This window comes from Cervus elaphus, chromosome 26 (assembly GCF_910594005.1).
Source record: "Cervus elaphus chromosome 26, mCerEla1.1, whole genome shotgun sequence".
NCBI lineage: Eukaryota > Metazoa > Chordata > Mammalia > Artiodactyla > Cervidae > Cervus > Cervus elaphus.
This window is the reverse complement of record NC_057840.1, coordinates 13728408-13750781: the sequence shown is the minus strand read 5'-3', so window position 1 is coordinate 13750781 and position 22374 is coordinate 13728408. Positions and strand designations below refer to the sequence as shown.

The window sequence follows — 22374 nt, the reverse complement described above, 5'->3', positions numbered from 1 at the left end:
CAGTTTTTCTGGTAATGTACATATTTCACTGGTCATATCCTCCCTTAAACATCTTTCTTTATGGAAATGATCAAAAGCCATTTGAGGTTATTCACCCAGTTCAGGATTAGGAAGCCTCCTTACCCCCCAAAATTATCAAGTATTTTGAAAATTTTTAGATTTCTTCTTTTTAAGTATCTGGCAACAAGGACACTAATTCTTGGTAATTAACAGCTGAAGTGCCCATTTCCGTTCAGCATACTTCCTAGATGTGTCTCTATTGTGACCACAGTGGTGAAAGTGGTCAATATCAATGCTGGGTCATTCCACAACCTTTAGATCAAAGCAGCATCACCTCCCCAGGCAGCCTTTTACCTAGGTTCCTGCCATTTCTGTCTCCACATCTCCATGTGCAACTCCATAACGGGAACTCCCCAGAGTCTATGCTACTAACACCTTACCTCCATCCCATCAATGCTGATTTCAAGATCTCAGGAAACTAGAAGTTAAAACATCTTCATAAAATGTTCGGAGTGTGTGTCACAAGTTGCCACAGTATAATTTAAATTTTAACAAGTCTTAACTTCTTATCTCCTGCTGCTTTAGGTTCCAGAGTTAACATTCAGTGGCATTTGTTAAGGTACAGTTTAATATTAAGTATTAAATTGATTTTTCCCTTCAGTTCAGTTCAGTCGATCAGTCGCGTCTGACTCTCTGCAACCCCATGGACTGCAGCACGCCAGGCCTCCCTGTCCATCACCAACTCCCGGAGTTTACTCAAACTCATGCCCATTGAGTCGGTGATGCCACCCAACCATCTCATCCTCTGCCATCCCCTTCTCCTCCCACCTTCAATCTTTCCCAGCATCAGGGTCTTTTCAAATGAGTCAGCTCTTCGCATCAGGTGGCCAAAGTATTGGAGCTTCAGCTTCAGCATCAGTCCTTCCAATGAATATTCAGGACTGATTTCCTTTAGGATAGACTGGTTTGATCAGGATCATTTATTCAGTTTGAACTATGATATATTCTTGTTTATTGACTGAAACTTTCCCTCATTAATCATTTATCAGCTCCAACTTTACCTGACTACGAAGGAGTTGATGCCTCTCTCAATGAAACTGCCACCACGATAACAGTCTTGCTGAGGCCAGCACAGGCGAAAGGCGCTCCTATCAGGTAAGAGGGGAAAATCACAGTCAGAGGGTAAGCAGCCGGTAGAAGAGATGTGTTCTCACAGCCGTTCAGCAGCCAATATAGTGGTTCATCTTTAAGAGACATTCATTTGATAGCTAGTATCAGAATGGGTTTATTTTTGTTTTGTTTGTTTTTTCTTTTGGTCAAACCTGTGGAGAGATTTTTAAGAGTAAAATTCTAAGGGGATTTTGACATGTTCATGAACTGAACCATTCACCTGTCTGTACTGTTTGATTTAAGAGCTTTGTTCTTTGAATTTTTTCTTCCTCTAGCCCCATTTCATTTCCCTTCCTCCGTTGGTATTTGTGGTATATGAGCATGAAGGTATTTGTCAGGAATAGAAAGAGAAAATAACCCCTGTCCATTGTATTAAATCTGTTATGAATAGCTCCATATGAGTGAAATTATTGATTGAATAATAATATAGATTACATAATAATATTTTCATAAATATGACTGACAAATAGGAAGCTTTGAGGAAATAAAAGAATAGTTAAAATGAATGTGACTTATGTAACCTTTTAATTCCTAAATTGTTGCTTATCAGAAATTTCATAGTAAAAATATTAAAATTCAATTTGCCATTTAACTTAACTATCTAGTATTAAAATCTCCCACATATTATCCTCATCTTGAAGAAATTATGAGCCATGTTATTTTCACAGATTGAGTGAAATTATTCTAAGGATTTTAATTCCTATGCATTTGTCATTAGATAAATGTACCAAACTTTAGCAGGTTTCCATTTGAAACTTGTAGATTTGATGGGTACTTTTGTTTATATACTTTTCTGGAGAAATAAATCAAGGCACAGAAATCATTGCAGGTATATCATAATTGAATCATCTCAAGTTGTTTACATATTCATAAAATATTAATCTTTGTTCTGTGCATTATATGACATGTTGACCTTATGGGCACACATTAACCACGTAAATAATCCTGTATCACTGGAAAGGAAGAAATATTTTTGTTAATTAAAGAAGAAAATATTGATAAAGGAACCTGAGTCCATAAAGGAAACTCTTATCTCATGTGTGGCTAAAAGTCACAGTAATACCAACAGCAGAGAAAAAAGAGATGATTGGATACATTTGTAATAGAGACACTTGTGAGGCACTGGATACTTGAAAATGCAAAGTCTATAATTCTCTTCATGAATGAGTGATCTGTGAGGAAGTCTGATTGCTGATCCAAAGAAGAAAGAGAAAATGTCTGCATTCAACATCTTTTACTATTGACAAGTAATCAGAGTTATTCACATCTTCTACCTGTGATAAAATTTACTTTTTAGTTCTTTAGTTCTGCTGCTGTTGTTTAAATGAGCTGCCAGGTACTTGCATTTATCTTTTTAGAGTGAGATATTTGAGCGAACTCAGCTCTACTTAATGTAAGTTGCACACACAGTATATTATTATTATTACACAATAGTGCCACATAATGTAGCCTAAGCTCTTTATTAATTTAATCAAATTATTATACAAATATTAATTGACCATATATTATGTGCCAGGCACTGTGCTAAGCATTGTAAACCAAAGATAAAACAATCGCAACAGAGAACAGACCTTTGCCCAGATTTGTCATGGACAATCTGGGTCTGCAATGAGAGGGTTCTTCATCCTTGTAAATCCTTTGCTCAGAGTTGGTGTTCATGAACTTTGTTGGATTTGTGAATATATTATTGATAATATTCTTTTAAGTTACAAATCATTTACTTACCACTATATTTGCCTATATTTGTGAACAAATAATGTATACCCCAGTGAAAAGTCTTGTCCTAAATAATGCAGAACTCAGTATCACCAACCACTTTGTTCTTCAGTATTCATTAAGACTGTGTCCGTACACTAAAGTAAAACTTGTGTAGTACAGTTCTAATAAGTCTGATTCTTTGACAAAATTAATTTTTGATTATATAATTATTCTAATGGGCTTCCCTGGTGGCTGAGACAGTAAAGAGTTTGCCTGCAATGCAGGAGACTCAGGTTCCATCACTGGGTCGGGAAAATTCCCTGGAGAAGAAAATGGCCACCCACTCCAGTATTTTTGCCTACAGAATCCCATAGACAGAGGAGCCTGGTGGGCTACAGTCCATTGGGTCACAAAAATTCAGACACAAATGTACAACTAGCACAATCATTCTAAAGCTTGAAAGTTGCTGTCTGACTTAACTAGTCCTTTGAATGTCCTCACCAACTTTTTTAAATCTAGCCTTAAAACTGTCATTACTTGACAGTCATTACTATGATTCAAAATTAATATTAGCCACATTTGGAATCATTCCTCTAGAATGCATAATTTAATTTTTTCTAAAACATAATTAATTTTAAAGCATTTTAAAGCATAATTTAATTTTTTCTAAAAATTTATTGTTTTATATATTTCTTAAATGAATTCAAATTTTAACCTGGGTAGATTTAATTATAAATTAGAATTCATAGAATGTCCCAGTTATTAAAAGACTGAGTCAATGTAGATGTGTTTTCAAATAATGAAAACAGTGGTGGAATGTTGCAAAAGCATGAGAGAAGAGTTCCTCAGTGGTGAATCCAGTTTGTTGTAAGATGTAATAAATGAATGTGTGTTTTATCACACCTTTTTCCAAATATAAGCTCAGCCTATTTTAAGCTGGCAAGAAAATATCTATTCTAGGGTTTAACTAAATGTTTATTTTGTAGATAAAACCTATTTTTGCATTTTAGAATATTAAGTACCATATATTTTTAGTTAGATAATTAAGACATAGTCATGAAATGCCATCAAAACCATCATTTTCCCCACAATTATATTAGAAAAAGAAATTGTTTGATGCTCAGTGATAGCTTAACGGGCTTCCCAGGTGGCACCAGTGGTAAAAAACAAAACCCACCTGCCAATGCAGGAGGCATAAGAGATGTGGGTTTGATCCCTGGGTCAGGAAGATCCTCTGGAGGAGGGCATGGTAACCCACTGCAGTATCCTTGCCTGGAGAATGTCATGGACAGAGGAGCCTGGTGGGCTACAGTCCTTGGGGTCACAAAGAGTCAGACAGAACTGAAGTGGCTTGGCACTCAAGATAGCTTAACAGGAATACAGATCAAAATATAGAACTGGGTTTAGCTGGTTCAAACCTTGTATGTTAAGAGTTATTCCCTGGGTCAGTTGGTCACATATACACAAGTTGAAACATTATGACTACCATCTTCATTCATCTGCAGAATATTTCATTTCATCCCAGAATTTTAAAGAGATTAAATAATTGCACCTGATTTTTCTCACCACTGTCACACAAGAAAACTTAATTGAATTCCAGATAAAAATGCTTTGAAATTTAAGCAAAGATGGAAATAGTACTTTTCCACCATTTTATGAGTACACAGGTCTTATGATCCAAGTAAAATCAAATAGATGTTGTTTTAACTTAATGTTTATTCTAATGGTATTTTGCAAATGTTTAGGTAACAATGGTCACACAAGTTTGAATTGGATAATGTGTATTTGAAAGTAGTGAGAACAAGATGGAGATATAAGAATGTGGTAAGATATTCAGTTCAGTTCAGTTCAGTTCAGTCGCTCAGTCGTGTCCAACTCTTTGCAACCCCATGAATCGCAGCACGCCAAGCCTCCCTGTCCATCACCAACTCCTGGAGCTTACTCAGACTCATGTTCATTGAGTTGGTGATGCCATCCAGCCATCTCTTCTTCTGTCGTCCCCTTCTCCTCCTGCCCCCAATCCCTCCCAGCATCAGGGTCTTTTCCAATGAGTCAGCTCTTCGCATGAGGTGGCCAAAGTATTGGAGTTTCAGCTTCAGCATCAGTCCGTCCAATGAACACCCAGGACTGATCTCCTTTAGGATGGACTGGTTGGATGTCCTTGCAGCCCAAGGGACTCTCAAGAGTCTTCTCCAACACCACAATTCAAAACCATCAATTTTTCGGCGCTCAGCTTTCTTCACAGTCCAACTCTCACATCCATACATGACCACTGGAAAAACCATAGCCTTGACGAGATGAACATTTGTTGGCAAAGTAATGTCTCTGTTTTTTAATATGCTATCTAGGTTGGTCATAACTTTACTTCCAAGGAGTAAACGTCTTTTAATTTCATGGCTGCAATCACCACTGCAGTGATTTTGGAGCCCAAAAAATAAAGTCTGTCACTGTTTCCACTCTTTCCCCATCTATTTCCTGTGAAGTGATGGGACCAGATGCCATAATCTTAGTTTTCTAAATGTTGAGGTTTAAGCCAACTTTTTCACTTTCCTCTTTCACTTTCATCAAGAGGTTTTTTAGTTCCTCTTCACTTTCTGCTGTAAGGGTGGTGTCATCTGCATATCTGAGGTTATTGATATTTCTCCCTGCAATCTTGATTCCAGCTTGTGCTTCCTCCAGCCCAGCGTTTCTCAGCATATAAGTTAAATAAGCAGGGTGACAATATACAGCCTTGACGTACTCCTTTTCCTATTTGGAACCAGTCTGTTCCATGTCCAGTTCTAACTGTTGCTTCCTGACCTACATATAGGTTTCTCAAGAGGTGGGTCAGGTGGTCTGGTATTCCCATCTCTTTCAGAATTTTCCACAGTTTATTGTGATCCACACAGTCAAAGTCTTTGGCATAGTCAATAAAGCAGAAATAGACGTTTTTCTGGAACTCTCTTGCTTTTTCAATGTAAGATATTAACCCCAGTATAATGAGTACAGATTTTGACAGTGGGAGAGCATCACATAATTTTGACAAGATGGAATTAATTTTAAAATATGGTAATTAAGCCTTTACTCTGTGGATATTCAGAATGTTGGCATTGGGGCAGTCAATGGGAACAATGGTGGCTATGAGATCTTGGGAGGTTTGTTGGTTAGAGGAGTTGTAAAACATTAGAGCTAGGGAATTTCTCCTAAAGCTTTAAGGAAACATTTTCAATTAAAAAATGAGAAAGTATACATTGTATACTTTGTGACTTGGTATCACCTAGAAATCATACAAGCTAAAACTTTAATCAGAATCACAGAGGGTTTACTTACTAATGGGTTAAAAAAAATCCATGGAAGGCAAAGGTATCTTTGAGTTCATATCCAACATTTTTAAGCATTAAATCAGGAAGAATATCTACCATGTCTATCATATAATTGCTTTGAGTTAATGGCAAAAATTCCTATGTATATTTTCTTAAAGTCTTACAGCTGAAGGGAAGTTGTATGAAAGAAGTCATTATTTTGCCTCCTAAAACACTAAAAATGATGTCATACCAATGTTTAATAAAATTAAAGTATAGTATAGTGAAATCACCTTTAGTTTTTTACCATAAAGAAATCATATTTTGAATGTTGAGTAAAGATTCATGATATCAGTATATTGATTTTAACCTAATTATAGAAATATTTTAAAAATGTAATTAAGAATAATGGGAAAATATGAAATATAGGTAGAGTGAATAAAATTATTCATGTGGCTTTGGAATATTTAAAATTGCCAAAGTACTAAACTCATATATTTAGATCTAGCTAGACCTAAGTACTGTTAGGTAATTAGACACCACAAGCATGAAAGAGCATAGGCCAATTTCATGTAATCAGTCAAATAACTTTTAATTTGATTTCTTATTTTTTACTTTCTGCCCTTTAATTAATTTGTAGTGATAAATAAGTATCAGGGAAAAAACAACTTTAGAAAAATGAGGAGTATATGGTTAAAGAACAGCCTACTCAGACAAATTGAGCAAGGAAGATAAGAAAATTTATTTTAAAAATGAACTTTATAATTTTAGTTTGGAGCTCCATCTCAAGTTCAATGAGATCTTTCCCAAAGAGCATACTTTTCTTCCCTTATTCCTCTCCAACATCCGCAGTTTGCTTTTGTTCTTAATAGATCTGAAGAGACAAGCTGTCGTATGTGAAGTTCTTTAATTTGAATTGTACAATCTGTGTCAGTTTAATAGAATTAGTTAAGACTGAATGTTCACTAGATGTTCTGGATTTTTCTAGAGATGTGAGCTAATTAACAAGGAATTTATTTTTAAAGATTAAGTTAAAGATTAACAAGGTTGGGTAATTATCAATATTGTCCATTAGGACAAGATTATAACGTTAGATTTATTCGAGTAGTGTGCATATGCAAGTTTATCCACATATGTGAATGTATCCATAGGATATACAGATGTATAACATACAAATATGGATTCTAAATTGAAAATAAGCAGAAAAATAAAAGACTAGGCTTGCCTAACATAACATATGTCAGCTATGATCTGTCTCTCTCTCTCTCCAAGGGCTATGCTTATGTTTCCCTGTATTTTAAAATTGACAAGTGCCTGCTCCACATACCCCTCAGAGAGCATGTATCTTGTCAGTAGCATTCCTTGGAGCTTAGAGACCCAACTTGGCAGAGTTATAGGGAATGATGCAGTATGGATAATTTCAAATAACATAGAATTCTGCTTTAGTTATTTTCTCAAATCTCAATTTCTGACATTAGTACAATTCCTGTCCTATTTCTAAAGGAAAGGAGATTGATACCAACCTACCTATTTCTTAGCACAGTTTTAATGGAAAATGGGAACTTAAATAATTAGGAGGAAAATAAAATCTTTAATCTACAAATCTCCTTTCTCTTAATCTGTGCAAGTGTCCTGTTTGTAAGTATGATGGAGTGTGTATTAAGTTAAATTTTATACTCGATTCTAAACTAGCATAAAATTTAATGTTTATCTTAGATGAAACTTTTATCTCTCTCTTTCTCTCTCCTTTATTTTTTGGAAGTTCATTAAAGAAAATGTTCTATTACTGCTGGAGATGCATTGAATAGGAACTATTTTCTCTACACAGAATGATCTGATTTGCTTGGAAATTCAAGATTCAAATACACAGCCCTACACACAGCTGATTTATTTTTAATTTGTATGTGACCATAGTACTTTCTCTCATAATTGTCAGGAATTTAAATTACATATTTTTAAAAAATTTATCATATATGTAATATACAAAATAAATAACAATATATTAATATTGTCCATTTTATCAGATGTACGTTACATTCAAATTTTGTACATGACCTAAAAAATGTATATTTTCCTAAAGACTATCCTACAGAGAAAATATTAATATATCAGTTTCAGAAATTGAATTAAAATTTTAATTAGTGGTGAGGTAGATAATTAAAGTTGAATTATTTTCTCTCCTTTCCTCTATAAAAGACTAGCTATTAGAGAAAAGTTTTAAGACTTTTAAGAAAGGTATTAGAAGCTTTAGGTTTGAGCTTTAATAGGCCAAATACCATCTGTTTCTACAATTTGTAACATTTTATTATTAACAACTCTAGAAGAAGGAGGCAGTCTATTTCAGTGGCGAGGACAGATTTCTGTCCATCTGTGCCCGAATTGCAGCATGTCACTTGTGTTTTAGATCTGCACAGCTCTGAGCGAGTGTTGATGCCATGGCAAGGTCAAGAGGTGGAGAAGCCTGTCAGCACATCCTGTCTCTAACGCGATGACAACCACAAACTGGTGCTTCCAGCCCCGCCCTGAGGCAGTCACTCTTGTTGAGCCTTGGAGCCAGGCCTTCCACACTATGACTTCAAAGGGAAATGTTAACTTTAAACATTTTAAAATATCAGACAAAAAACTTAATGTATGCTATGTCTCTGCTTAATGTCAGGTTCCTTATTAAGGGATCTCATCTCCCAACATTTAAAAACGTGCAGACTTCTATGGTGATTTGTCTTGTCTTTTTTTTTTTTTTCCCCTGTCCTTAGTGATTATACTGGGGTTGGGGGAAGCAGAATCCATGTGAAATGCTATTTTACTGCAAAAGAGCTTGAAAATCAGAATACAGGAGGTTAAGACTGACTTTAAAGACTGAAACGTTGCATGCTGACATGAGACACCCCAGTCCTTGTTTTGAGAAAGCTCGGTATCTAGAGTCTCTAACTGCGTGCTTTGTCTTCCTTCTCTTTTCCCAAACAGTGCCTATCAGATTGTTGTGGAGGAGCTGCACCCCCACCGAACCAAGAGAGAGACCGGATCCATGGAATGCTACCAGGTTCCTGTCACCTACCAGAATGCCATGAGTGGGGGTGCGCCATACTACTTTGCCGCCGAACTGCCCCCAGGGAACCTTCCAGAACCTGCCCCATTCACAGTGGGCGATAACAGAACCTATCAGGGCTTTTGGAACCCCCCGTTGGCTCCACGCAAAGGATACAACATCTATTTCCAAGCCATGAGTAGTGTGGAGAAGGTGAGCGTCCTCCAGGATTTTGCTTTTTCACTGCCCTGAGGATTAGCCACAGTTAAATTTTATAAATACTCAGTAACATTTGTCAGGGGAAGAAAAAAAAAAAAATTCCGTGTGTAGGGGGTGTTGTTTCTGTTCCTAGCAGCATGCACGGTTTGGGGCCTACTGTAGGGGCGGGGCTCCACGCCAGTTATCTCACACAGGATTCCTGTTTCCTAGTAACTGCTTCTCTTTGAGCCCTCTTCAGGAAAGCCCACAAGAGCAATTGTGAGTAAAATGATTTGAAAAGATGGGTGTAGTATTGCCGGGCCTCCAGCCCCTGTAAACATAGGGCATTGTTCTGTCTTTTTTGCTCAATAGCGGCACACTTCAGGAGATTAAATTTACTGCAGGATAAACAGAAAGCGTGTTCCACAGCAGGCTAATAAACCCTTATAAAGTTTTCAGGGGGTACAAGCCAAATAGTAAATAACTGGTAACAATCCTCTGATTACAAAGTAATAGGGCGCCTGTGGTATATCTGACAGAACCTAAACAGAAGGCAGCCTGGCGATGGCGGGATGCTGTGTGGTTAGAGAAGTCTGTTTTCTGTTCCCTGGCTGCCCCTCCTTTTCCCATTTTGGACACAGTTGTTTTTGAACACTGCCACGGCTCCCAAATGAATATTGAAGAGGGAAACACAACAGGAAGTTAGAAACTACCAGTGGTTCCATATGTAAGGAAATTACCTAGGCTTTCATGTCTCATGCTGTTCTCCTGAAAGATTTCCTTTCCTAAAGCATATTTTATTTAATTTTTTTTTTTTTGCAGAGAGGTATAGAAAAAAAATTGAGAATGGAAATCTTCTACAATAGAAGAATGACAATTTTATGTACTTTGTAGCTATATAGGAAATTGTCAGGTTTGAGGAATTGAGTCCCTGAAATGGGTACCTGGGAAATGATGTGGAATATCCAATTGCAGCAGTCCTATTATATCCTGAAATCATTTCATTGCAGGACATAGTAATCTATTTGCATTTCTGTAAGGGACCGTGAGAACTTAGGATGTTGACTGGCTGCTTTTGAATGAAAACTTTATCTTTGTGCTTACTTGTATGGTTGGATTACAGTATATGGAAAGAAAAATGTCACAGCATCTTCTAAGATGTACTTCAAAGCCAGAGGCTGCTCATGGTTAAAAATGCTCTTCTCATCTTCTAGTTTATTTTTACATAAGTAGGAGTCAGCTGCCTACTTTCTACCCACACATCATTCCGTACCACTGCCGTGATGGGGCTGCTCAAAAAAGAGACAACCACAGAAGTTTTATTCCGTTCTGGGTATAAAGTAGCATAGTTCTGTGTTTGGGTATTCATCTTTAGAGAGGTGAGAGATTCCAAATTAACTTTTGTAATTTGGTCTGTGGTATGAGAGAAGTGTTAATGAATGTCTGTTACTTATAAAGAATTTTCTCTGGCACTCTTTTAAAAGATTTGATGTGAATTTTCTCTTCTAATTGTGAATATATCTACACGCGGTTTAATCAAAGTACAGAATAGCAATAATATGTTTCATAATTATCTTGGAAAAAAGTATTAAAATTGACATGGCTCCTACCAACAGAGACTGGTAATCCTGATGGAGTTAACAGCAATTGCTTTTAAGAAATCAAAATTCCTTTGAGCCTTTATGGTACTGTGAAATAGTCTCTTGGAGTGTACTGTGAAGGCTTCAGGTCACAGTTAAATAATAAAAGTGCAGATTTTCATTTTGATTACTAATTTCCCCCTCAATGCTTTACTTTAATTTAAAAATAACAAATGCTTAAGAGGAAAGTATAGGAAGTCTTGGTTTATCTATCTATAAAACTACTCAAGATGGAGTTACATACACATCTTAAAAACAAATAACCTCTGTTGTGTTCACCGCCTTTAACATCTTATCCAACCTCTTGGATTCAAGGATATAAACTGAGTGAACTTAATTTTGGAGGAGCGAAGTGCAAACCTCGAAATGTGTTTCACCCTCCTAGTACCACCCCACAACATTTAAAAACAAAAGGAAGAGAAAAGATTTTTTAAATTCTGAAATGTCTTGTCGTTTCCCGTTTCTCCTTCTACTTTCTGATCTCATCTGCTAGCAAGAGAAAGAACATAATCCCGCCAAGAAATATTTAATCCCTAACACCTAAATTAAAAAAGAAAAAAGAACAGATGAAATATACTGTAACTGTGATGCAATTTTATGACTTTCATCATTTAGCTCCTTAGTTGTGCTAGAATCAAAGCGAAACTGTCTAGTATTCAGCTTTGGTCTGAATCTACAGGTATGAGATGAACATGAAATTTATATTTGGGTCTGATTTATATTAGCTTTGCAAATATATTTTTCTTTATGATCATTCAAAAAGTACAGTAAATTCAAATAGGATGCTGGATTGTTTGTCCCAGCAAGATAACCTGTTTCATAACAAGGTAAACAGAGATACCTAAGGCTTTAGAAAATACTAGTTTTTTTAAATTATTTTAGATTTTTTAGAAATCTCTGTGAAAACATCTAAAAAATAGTGTCTTTAATGCTGTGATTCTATTCTTTGTAAGCCTACTTTATAACCCCAGATTAATCTTCATACTAGTTGTAGTTTATGAAATAGGAAACATTACCTATAACTGACTATTTTCATTTTTTTGTGACTGACTTTTTTTTATTCCGTCAGGAAACTAAAACCCAGTGTGTACGAATTGCTACCAAAGGTAAGAGGTTTGCTTTTTTTTTTTTTTCCCAAATTTCATTTGCCAACTTTCTAAAATGAGAGAGCTTTGTTCCCTGCTTCAGGGCTAATTAAATGTGGCACTTCTATTACAGAGTATCTGTAGTTGGGCCCAGGTAAACTGCCAGCCAAGTTTTCTGACTCACTTGGGTGTCTTTAACAAGTTATGGTGTGCTACTTTTCATCTTCCAGTACTTGGCTGGAGGCATCTTGTTATGACAATAAGAAGGGTTTAGAAAACTTCAGAAGGGTTTGTTTCTGCCATTTTAGTGTCTGAGAGGTCTTGTGCTGCTGATTAGCCAACATATTATGAAAACCTCAGCAATATCTGCTCGAAACAGCAAATTCCTTATTTAACAACCTCTGTTACTTTTGGTTGTAGACAATTAAACACAAAAGACTGAGCTAGTCTAGGCATATGTAAGGGTAAGGATGGAAACAGGTCCATATCAGTAGAGTAGTTGAATTGAAGATTCTTTCCCTTTTTATTAAAGAAAAAATTTTTTAATCCAAGTCTTGCCAAGAAATTAGGTCTGGGAACAGCCAGGGCTGTTTCTCCTGACTGCATATTATAGTTTAGTTATCTTGCTTCTTTAAGAGAGAGCGTTTTCATCGTTGAATGAGTATTTGGAGTTCAGAGTGGGAGAAAGTCTCATGTACTCCACTGTGTTTATAACCCTGCATTTAAGAGTTACGTGACTGTGCCAACAGAAGAGAGCTGCCTGGTGTGTTCCACGAAGAGAAATGAGGAAAGCTGTCCGCGCAGACACGGGGCTCCACAGAGGGCTGAGGCTCTGGGTGGTTTGCTGCCAGAATGAGTATTAGGTCCCCATTCATAGCGGTAGTTGATTCATTTAGAGTAAAAAATGAATGGCCATATTCTGTTTCTGCTGGCATCTTTCCTTTCATCATTTTTCTCCATCTAATCATCAATCTGCTCAATTAAGCGTTTGTTTTATACTCTTGATTTGTAAAGGCAATAACAAAAGACTTTTCCCTTGACTCATGAGGAGTAATAAAAAAGCTTCACAGAAGAGAAAGTAATATACACTTTTCAATTCAAATACTAGGATTCCTCATGATATTTTTAAAAATAAAGCAAATTTAAATGAAGGAAAAGAGAATGCATACATAGATGTATGAAGTGTATAGGCATTTATTTTAAACACTTGGCATATGTATCAAGAGTTAAAATTGAAATTTTTAGAATATAATAGCAGAAGGCATTTAGGTCCTAAGTTTTTCAGATTTAAAACACAACCAGAAATGTAAAATGGTCTCATATCAGCCTTCAAGAAGTTTTTTAAATCTGCATATTAGTGTTAGTCACTCAGTCCAACTCTGTAGTCCTGGATTGCAGCCCAACAGGCTCCTCTGTCCATGGGATTTTCCAGGTGAGAATACTGGAGTGGGTAGCCATTCCATTTTCCAGGGGATCTTCCTGATCCAGGGATTGAACCTGCATCTCCTACATTGCAGGCTGATTCTTTACCACCCGAGCCATAAATGATTCTAAAATTTTAAGTTTTCTTGTTCAACTAACTATTTGCATTTATATATGCTTAAGTGTTATTTTGTCCCTCACTCAATACAAATAAAATTATGATGACCATTACCATATGATATTTTGATTGCAGGAGAGTTGAGATTATGGAAATCAGACTTACCATGTGGCGTAGAATATTTGCCAGAGACTCAGAGGTAATAAGATATGGCCCATTTATGGGGATTTCTTCTTTGCCTAGAAATCCAACCCTGCTCTTCTTCTGCGTCTCAGGCTGACAGTGTTGTTCCTTGAGTGAAAGAAATCTGGCCCCAGACGAATGGGTTCAAATCCTGCCTTTGCCCCTTCTTACTGTTCTTTTAAGTTGAACAAAATAAAATAAAATTCTCATTCTAAAAAATAAGAATGTTAGAGTACCTACCCCTTACTATTATTATGAAGACTAAAGAAGTGTGTATATATGAAATGCCTAAATCACACCTAGTATGAGTTAAGAGTTAACTGATATTTTATCACCATAATTACTATAATCATTTAGCATTTTTTTACATAGAAAAAAAACACACTATTAAGGTAAAATTAACTTACCTGACTATGTTTTTATGATTATTGGAGAATAATTGCTTTACAATGTAGTATTGGTTTCTGCCATACAGCCATGCGAATCAGCCATAAATATACATGTATCCCCCTCCGCTTGACTCTCCCTGCCACCCGCCAACTCGTCCCACCCCTCTGGTTGTCACAGAGTGCCGGGTTGATCTCCCTGTGTTATTCAGCCACTTCCCACTAGCTGGCTGTTTTACATATGGTAATGTCTATGTTTCAGTGCGACTTTCTCAATTTGTTCCACTCTCTCCTTCCCCCGCTGTGTCCACAAGTCTGTTCTCTGTGTCTGCGTCTCTATTCCTGCCCGGCAGAGTTTCACAGCACACAAGTATACTCAGCTATGGTATATAAAATTTTTCAGTATGAAAACTAAAACTTTTGCAGCAGGGCATTTTGAAGATACACTCACTAAATGACATAACCATATTGATTAGGGAGGGATGAAGGAACCTTCTGGGCAAGGGATGATTGGATATTTCACAGGTGTCTAGTATATATATGCAAAAACCTATTAAACTATATACTTAAAATTGTGTGCACTATGCTGACTTAGGACACTGGAAATTCTTTCGGGAAATGTGAAAGAATTTAAAAGCCAAGAGCAACTAGCCCATACACTAGAACAGCACAATCATTTTGAAAATATTTTGACTTGTGAAAATTATTCTAAAAAACATCATGTGTTTCCTGCCTTCTCAGAAGTCACATCGAAAGGCAACACATAAAGAGAAAACAGGTGTTTACTTGACTGGTAGAGAAAACATGTATAATCGATATCATAATGTCTAAAGTAGTGATATGAATATATTTTATGAGACAAAAGAAGTGTTCTGGGACCTAGGGTCATTGCTGCTGGGATCATTGATCCTTCTCTCTGACTCACATTTAGATTAAGAAGTCATTGAGACAATATGTGTCAGGAATGGAGTGGAAGAGTTTAATATAAATTGCACTGGAAATCTTGAAAGTCATACCATTTATAAAATAGCATATCCAAAGCCAAAAGTATAAACATGTGAAAAGGAATTTAGTCCAGTGTTAATCTTTGAAAAGCAACAAGGAGAATGAGTCTCTGGAAAGGTTCCTGTGGTACATTAAGAAAAGGAGGCAACCTTAAAAAGTCACTTGTCCATTGAAGAGCATTGTGCAACCTGAATACTCAGCATGTATAGGCACAAGTCTCTCGGATCACTGAAACATCTCTGCTGCTATCGGTTTGCTTTCTGTGTTTTTACTTATAATTACATATAATGGTCTAAATTGGTATATGCCCACAAAATTATTTTTAAATTAGCAGCTGAGAATCTGGTGCCATGGTACCAAAAAGAATGTATACCATGATAAATTTATTTTTTTCTCAAGGAAATTATGCAGTGAGTGATATTTTAATGGTCAGATTTAAATATGAAAATCATATACAAATTATAATAGAAATTACTCAATGGATTTTCAAAAGTACTTCTCTGGAAATATGTTTTATCTGTGTTAAGCTAGCACTAGAATATAATATCATTTAAAATGTTATCAATATGAAATAACCATTTATGGAACCATATACTCGTTTACATAAAATTATTCTACAAGCAAGCAAGCGTTGATGAGTAATCAAGATATCAAATAATTGCCTAGAATAAAACTAAGAAGTAAGACCAATAGTATATGAAATTGAAAGTATTATCATCTGTTTATATAAGTAATTTAATTTACACTTTGAACCTATATTTCGTTCAGTTTTCTGTCAGATGAATTTCTGGTTTTCTAGAAGAAAACTGGCAACTTAAATTTTTAATTTTATGGTGGATTTTATGTTGATTAAATCTGTCCATTCCAATAAAAGGTATCAAATCTGATAAAACAGAAAAGTGTAGTGTAAGTAAATTTATTGGAACAGAGCATTTAAGGTGAGAAAGGGGTTTCTTTTCTTAAGTTACTGAAATACAGCTATTTTTTTTTGTGGTGTTGGAGAAGACTCTTGAGAGTCCCTTGGACTGCAAGCAGATCCAACCAGTCCATCCTAAAGGAGATCAATCCTGAATATTCATTGGAAGGACTGATGCTGAAATTCCAATACTTTGGCCACCTGATGCGAAGAGCCACCTCATTAGAAAAGACCCTGATGCTGGGAAAGATTAAAGGCAGGAGAAGAAGGGGACGACAGAGGATGAGATGGTTGGATGGTATCACTGACTCGATGGGCATGAGTTTGAGCAAGCTCCAGGAGTTGGTGAAGGACAGGGAAGCCTGGCGTGCTGCAGTCCATGGGGTCGCAAAGAGTCGAACTTGAATGAGTACTGAACAACAACAACATACTTTAGCTTGAGTCAGAACAACCTGGAGGGCTTCTAAAAATGGATTGTTGGGCATCGGCTCCAGAGTTTCTGAATCAGTAGGCCTGGAGAGAGGCCCAAGAATGTGCATTTCTCACAGGCTTATGCCAACACTGATTCTCCTACTACTCAGATGATCACACTTTGAGATCAATCACTGGACTTCTAAGAAAATGTTTTCTTGCTGAATTTTAGAAGGAGAGATGGCAAAGACAACCACCAACCCACCCATCTTATCATCAGCATTATGTTTCAAGGATGTGATATTTAAAAAGTGGAGAGCCAAACTGGCTAACAAGAAGAGAACAACAAAGAAAACAAGCCAACTCAGAGACCTAACAACTCTGAGCTGAGCTACCCATTGTGAGAACTCCTTAAACTGTATATTTAAATGTGAAAAAAATAAATGTCCTTATTATCAAAACCACTAGTGGTGGGTAATCTACTTGCAGCAGGTATTATCTAAACTGATGTTTGGTTTTTATTTTCCCTTAGGAATAGTAGTGAAAAATAAAATTGACATTTAAAAGTATGGAATCTCTTATTAGGTGTCAGTCTAGAGTATCAGTTCAGTTCAGTTCAGTCACTCAGTCATGTCCAACTCTTTGTGACCCCATGGACTGCAGCACGCCAGGCCTCCCTGTCCATCACCAACTCCCTTGAGTTTACTCAAACTCATATCTCTCGAGTCGATGATGCCATCCAACCATCTCATCCTCTGTTGCCCCCTTCTCCTCCTGCCTTCAGTCTTTCCCAGCATCAGGGTATTTTCAAATGAATCAGCTCTTCGCATCAGGTGCCCAAAGTATTGGGGTTTCAGCTTCAGCATCAGTCCTTCCAATGAATATTCAGGACTGATTACCTTTAGGATGGACTGGTTGGAACTCCTTGCTTTCCAATGGACTCTCAAGAGCCTTCTCCAACACCACAGTTCAAAAGCATCGATTCTTTGGCACTCAGGTTTCTTTATAGAGTATCAGGGATCCATTTGCCTCCTGGATGTAGGTACTTTGGTAGGATTTATCCTAACTGAGTCCCTGAGAGCTGGGAAGGAGGAACCTACCTGGTTCTCCGAGAAGCCATGGGAAGAGAATTCCAACCACTCAATTATGCATATCTCCACTCACCCATTTATCTAGTATCAGCTTATTTGTTCTTTTGATAAACCCAAAGTTGACCTGTAATTGTGAAAGGTGTTTGTTTAACTCTTGCAAGTTTCCATCCCGGGAATGGTCTAAATCAGATCATTATTAATTCAGAGTATTATTTATGTTAAACAATGATGATATAGATCTTTGCTAATCCCTCAAAATAATATGACTTCAGTGCTATCATACATTTTAAGCGTGCATTCCAATATTAAGAAAAATTTAGTGCTCGGGCCTGGTGCACTGGGAAGACCCAGAGGAATCGGGTGGAGAGGGAGGTGGGAGGGGGGATCGGGATGGGGAATATGTGTAAATCTATTGCTGGTTCATGTCAATGTATGACAAAACCCACTGAAAAAATAAATTAAAAAAAAAAAAAGAAAAATTTACTTGTCACAAAAGTGTAGGTGTGGATAGATTTTATTAATAATATATGACAAAACATATAAATTCTGGTGATATTTTATTTACTTTATTCTTTCTTCCCTCCTTTGCTATCTTTCCTCTAATTACTGGATGAGATTAGTTTTTTTAAAAAGGAATTTGCTTTATAGTTTTAATTTTGTCTTATGCTGCTTTTGTCAAATTTTTCATTGGTGCCCTTTTCTCTGAGTGTGCAGATGGGTAAAAGTGCTTTTTTAAGTGATCAGGCATTCAGAAATAACAAGCATGAGAAGAAAAAGAACTCTAAGTCTGTCAAGAAGTTACAGTAATACCATAGAAGCTCCATTTGGTTGTGCCATGTGTGTGGAATCTTTTTGACTGAATTCATTCCCACCATATTTATCACAGATGAACTTGAGTAAATCTCAACAATCTCAGCTCTTAAATTGCACTCTTGTGCTGCAACGAAGGGGGATTTGAAAGTAGGGGTGAGGTCTGTAGAAAAAAATATGCTTAATTGGATCTCAGGCTCTAAAATCTTAACCCTAGTTTCTTAACTTGTACAAAGATGCTTTATATTTTGCCAGGTATATGTGGAAGGACATAGTAAAGCATCAGAAAGAAATGTTCAGATCTGCTTACACTGCCTTTTATGCTGATGGAGGGGGTTCCCTGGTGGTGCTAATGTGAAGAATCTGCCTGCCAGTGCAGGAGTTGCAAGTGATGTGGGTTCGATCCCTGGGTTGGGATGACCCCTAGAGTAGGACATGGCACTCCACTCCAGTATTCTTGCCTGGAAAATGCCATGGACAGAGGAGTCTGGCAGTCTACAGTTCAGGGGGCCATAAAGAGTCAAACATAACTGAGCAACTGAGCACATACTGATGGGATCTAAGGTCAACTGTGGTGCTTTAGTTTGGCTAGTAAGAAATTCTGGATGGGGTTGGGCTTTTATTGGCCCCTGGGATTGAATTATCTTTGAGAAATCTGCCAGCTCTTCTGGAAATATGTAATCAGTGAGAATAATTTTATTGTTCTTCCTCTGAATGCCTAAGTACTCTTGCTAGTGCTCATACTCCTTTCTCTTGCAAGGGAAAAAAACTGTGCATCACCCTTCCAGCCGATTGTATATCTGTCCTCGTTTTCAAAAATTAGTCTAATTTGAGGTTTCATTTTTCTTCAACTCAGAAGGGAGGGAATTGCAAGAAAGTATATTAGTAAGAGACTACAGCATGAGGAAAATGAAAATATATCTAAGTGAAACCAAGCAGGGAACAAGCACACTTTTAGTAAAGCTTAAATCAGTGGCTCATAACTTGGAACTAACTTCTGTTAGGCAGCAGTATTTCCTTGTGATCTGTCAAAGACTTTATCATTGTAAATTTTTTTCTTTTAATGTAGAGCAAGTTACTAAAAATTAACTGCTAGGAGATTTTTTCAACTTCTTTGCAAAACTAAAATATCCCTTTGCTTTCAAAAAACTATAGTAGAATAAAAATGTAATATTTCTACAGTGAAGTCAAAGGCTAATGATTCTCCAAATTATGTATTATTCAGAAATTTCTTAGGATAAAGACCTGCATAGATCAACTGTAAGGTTTATGAGAGTAAGGGCAGTATCTGTTTGTACTTGTGAAGTCCATGCCTGATATCTAATACAAACGCAATCTTTTTGGAATGAGTGTTGTTGTTTTCTAGAATTATTCCACTTTTCAATGCCTTTAAATGTATTAGTCATTTTTTTAACTACATTTTTATTTTATTAACATACTTTAGATATAATTTGAAGTATTTGATTTCTTTATGAATAAAAACTTTGTTCTCTTGGTATTTTTGTCAGGTTTTACTACCCTTCCATCTAAATTATGCTGCAGTATTAGAATGGGAAAAAATGTAAAAAGAAAAATTTTGCTTGAGTTACTAATATTATTTCAGATATTAATTTTCACCTTTATTCTTTAAGAGAAAAATAGGTTTAAAAAGGGAAGACTATAAAAAGTAGAATAAAAATTGTATATGTAGTGTAAGTATGTATACCATATAAGTATTCTAAGGTAATGGGAAGCTTTCAAAAACTGCAAAGTTACTGATGGGAAGTTTCTGGCCAGTGATGATTTTTAATCTGTTTTAAGAAGCCAACTGAACTTTATCTACTTATTATTATATTTATTTTATTATAATTTTAGCAATTGTCCATTAAGAGAATATTACTAGTTTATTTTGCAGACATAGAAATTTGAAGAGCATTCACTGTATTTTTTTAATAAACTATTTTTTAAAATTGAAAATAATGCTAGCATACACAACCTTGTTATATATAGAATATTAACATGAGCCAAGGAATGCAGGTGGCCTCAGGAAACTAGAAAAAGCAAGAAAGACAATTCCCCGCTTTGAACCTCCAAAAGGAACACAGGCCTGCCAGCTCTTAATTTCAGTATTGTAAGATTCATTTATGGGCTCCCCGGTAGCTCTAGTGGTCAAGAACCCATCTGCCAATCCTAGAGACATAAGAGAGGCAAGTTTAACTCCTAGGTCAGGACGATCCCTTGGAGGAGGGCATGGCAAACCCCTCTAATATTTTTGCCTGGAGAATCCCATGGACAGAGAAGCCTGGCAGGCTATAGTACATAGGGTCGCAATGAATTGGACATGATTGAAGTGACTTAGTACACAAGATTCATTTAGGACTTCTGACCACTAGAACCATAGATAATAAATTTGTGCTTTTTTAGCACACAAATGCATGGCAATTTGTTACAGCATAAAAAGTAACTAATACAATTTTGGTACCTGGAAGAGGAGTCTTACTGAAACAATTACCTAAAAATATGGACATGACTTTGGAATTGGGCAGAGGCTTGGAAAAATTTCGAGGAGCAAGACAGGAAAAGCTTGGATTGCCTTTAACAGACTGTCAATAGAAATATGAATATTGGGGAAGAGTCAAGATGGCAGAATAGGAGGACATGGAATTTGCATCTCCTCGCAACTACATCAAGAATACATCCACAAATGGAACAGTTATCACAGAACACCTGCTAAACACTAGCAGAAGATCAGACACCTAAAAGAACAAGAAGAATGCCCATGCAACCAGGTAGGATGAAAGAAAGAAAAAACCAAAAGAGGAAACAGGAAGGGACCAGCACCCCTGGAGGGGAACTGAAAGTGTAGAGGTTCCCACACTCAGCAAAGCCCATTCACAGTGGGGAAATCAGCTAGGGCAGAAAGAGGATTGCTGGGAAATGCAGCAACTGGTCTGTGAAAGGCAGGACAAAGTAAGACCTGTGCCCATAGTCTGTGCTGCTGCCTGCCCATGCGGCCTGAGTCCTGTGTCTCCTGGTGTGGACAGGGGCTGAGTGATGGAAAGTCGTGTTTGGAGAGCGGACCCAGGGAGGGGACAACTGCTGGCTCAGAAAGTGGGCATAGAGGGACCCTACATCAACATAATAAAAGTTGTACATGACAGACCTACAATAAACAACATTCTCAGTGGTGAAAAACTGAAAGCATTTCTTCTCAGATCAGGAACAAGACAAGGATGTCTACTCTTACCACTTTTATTCATCATGGTTTTGGAAGTTCTAGCCCTGGCAATCAGAGAAGAAAAAGAAAGGAAAGGAATCCAAATTAAAGAAAAGAAGTAAAATTGTCACTGTTTGCAAATGACATGACATTACACATAGAAAATCCTAAAAATACCATCAGAAAAACTACTACAGCTCATCAATGAATTTGGTGAAGTTTCAGGTTATAAAATTAATACACAGAAATCTCTTGCATTTCTATATACTCCCGAACAATGAAAAATCAGAGAAATTAAGGAAGCTATCTGATTTCCCATTGCAACAAAAAGAATACCTAGGAATAAGCCTACCTAGAGAGGCAAAAGATCTGTGCTCAGAAAACTATAAGATACTGATGAAAGAAATCAAAGATGATGCAAACACATGGAAAGATACACCATGTCCTTGGATTGGAAAAATCAATATTGTGAAAATAATTATACTACCCAAAGCAATCTACAGATTCAATGCACTTCTTATCAAATCACCAAGAGCATTTTCTCAGAATTATAACACTTAAATGTACCATTTGTATGGAAACTCCAAAAACCCCCAAATAGCTAAAGCAATCCTGCAAAAGAAACATGGAACTGGAGGAAATCAGGCCCCTTGACTTCAGACTGTATTTCAAAGCTACAGTGATCAGGACAGCATAGTAGTGGAACGAAACCAGAAATATAGATTGATAGAACAGGATA

General features: G+C 36.6%; 1 protein-coding gene across 5 annotated transcripts in view; it reads left to right on the top strand.

Moving 5' to 3' along the window:
• The window catches only part of PTPRK (protein tyrosine phosphatase receptor type K), a 602016-nt gene that overhangs the window by 494709 nt on the left and 84933 nt on the right, over positions 1-22374 (top strand). For all 5 annotated transcript variants that reach the window (XM_043888551.1, XM_043888552.1, XM_043888550.1 and 2 more), the window contains exons 11-13: positions 1050-1155; positions 9114-9387; positions 12082-12118. In XM_043888551.1, coding sequence (XP_043744486.1) covers positions 1050-1155; positions 9114-9387; positions 12082-12118 — 417 coding nt within the window. The remainder of the gene's footprint in view (positions 1-1049; positions 1156-9113; positions 9388-12081; positions 12119-22374) is intronic.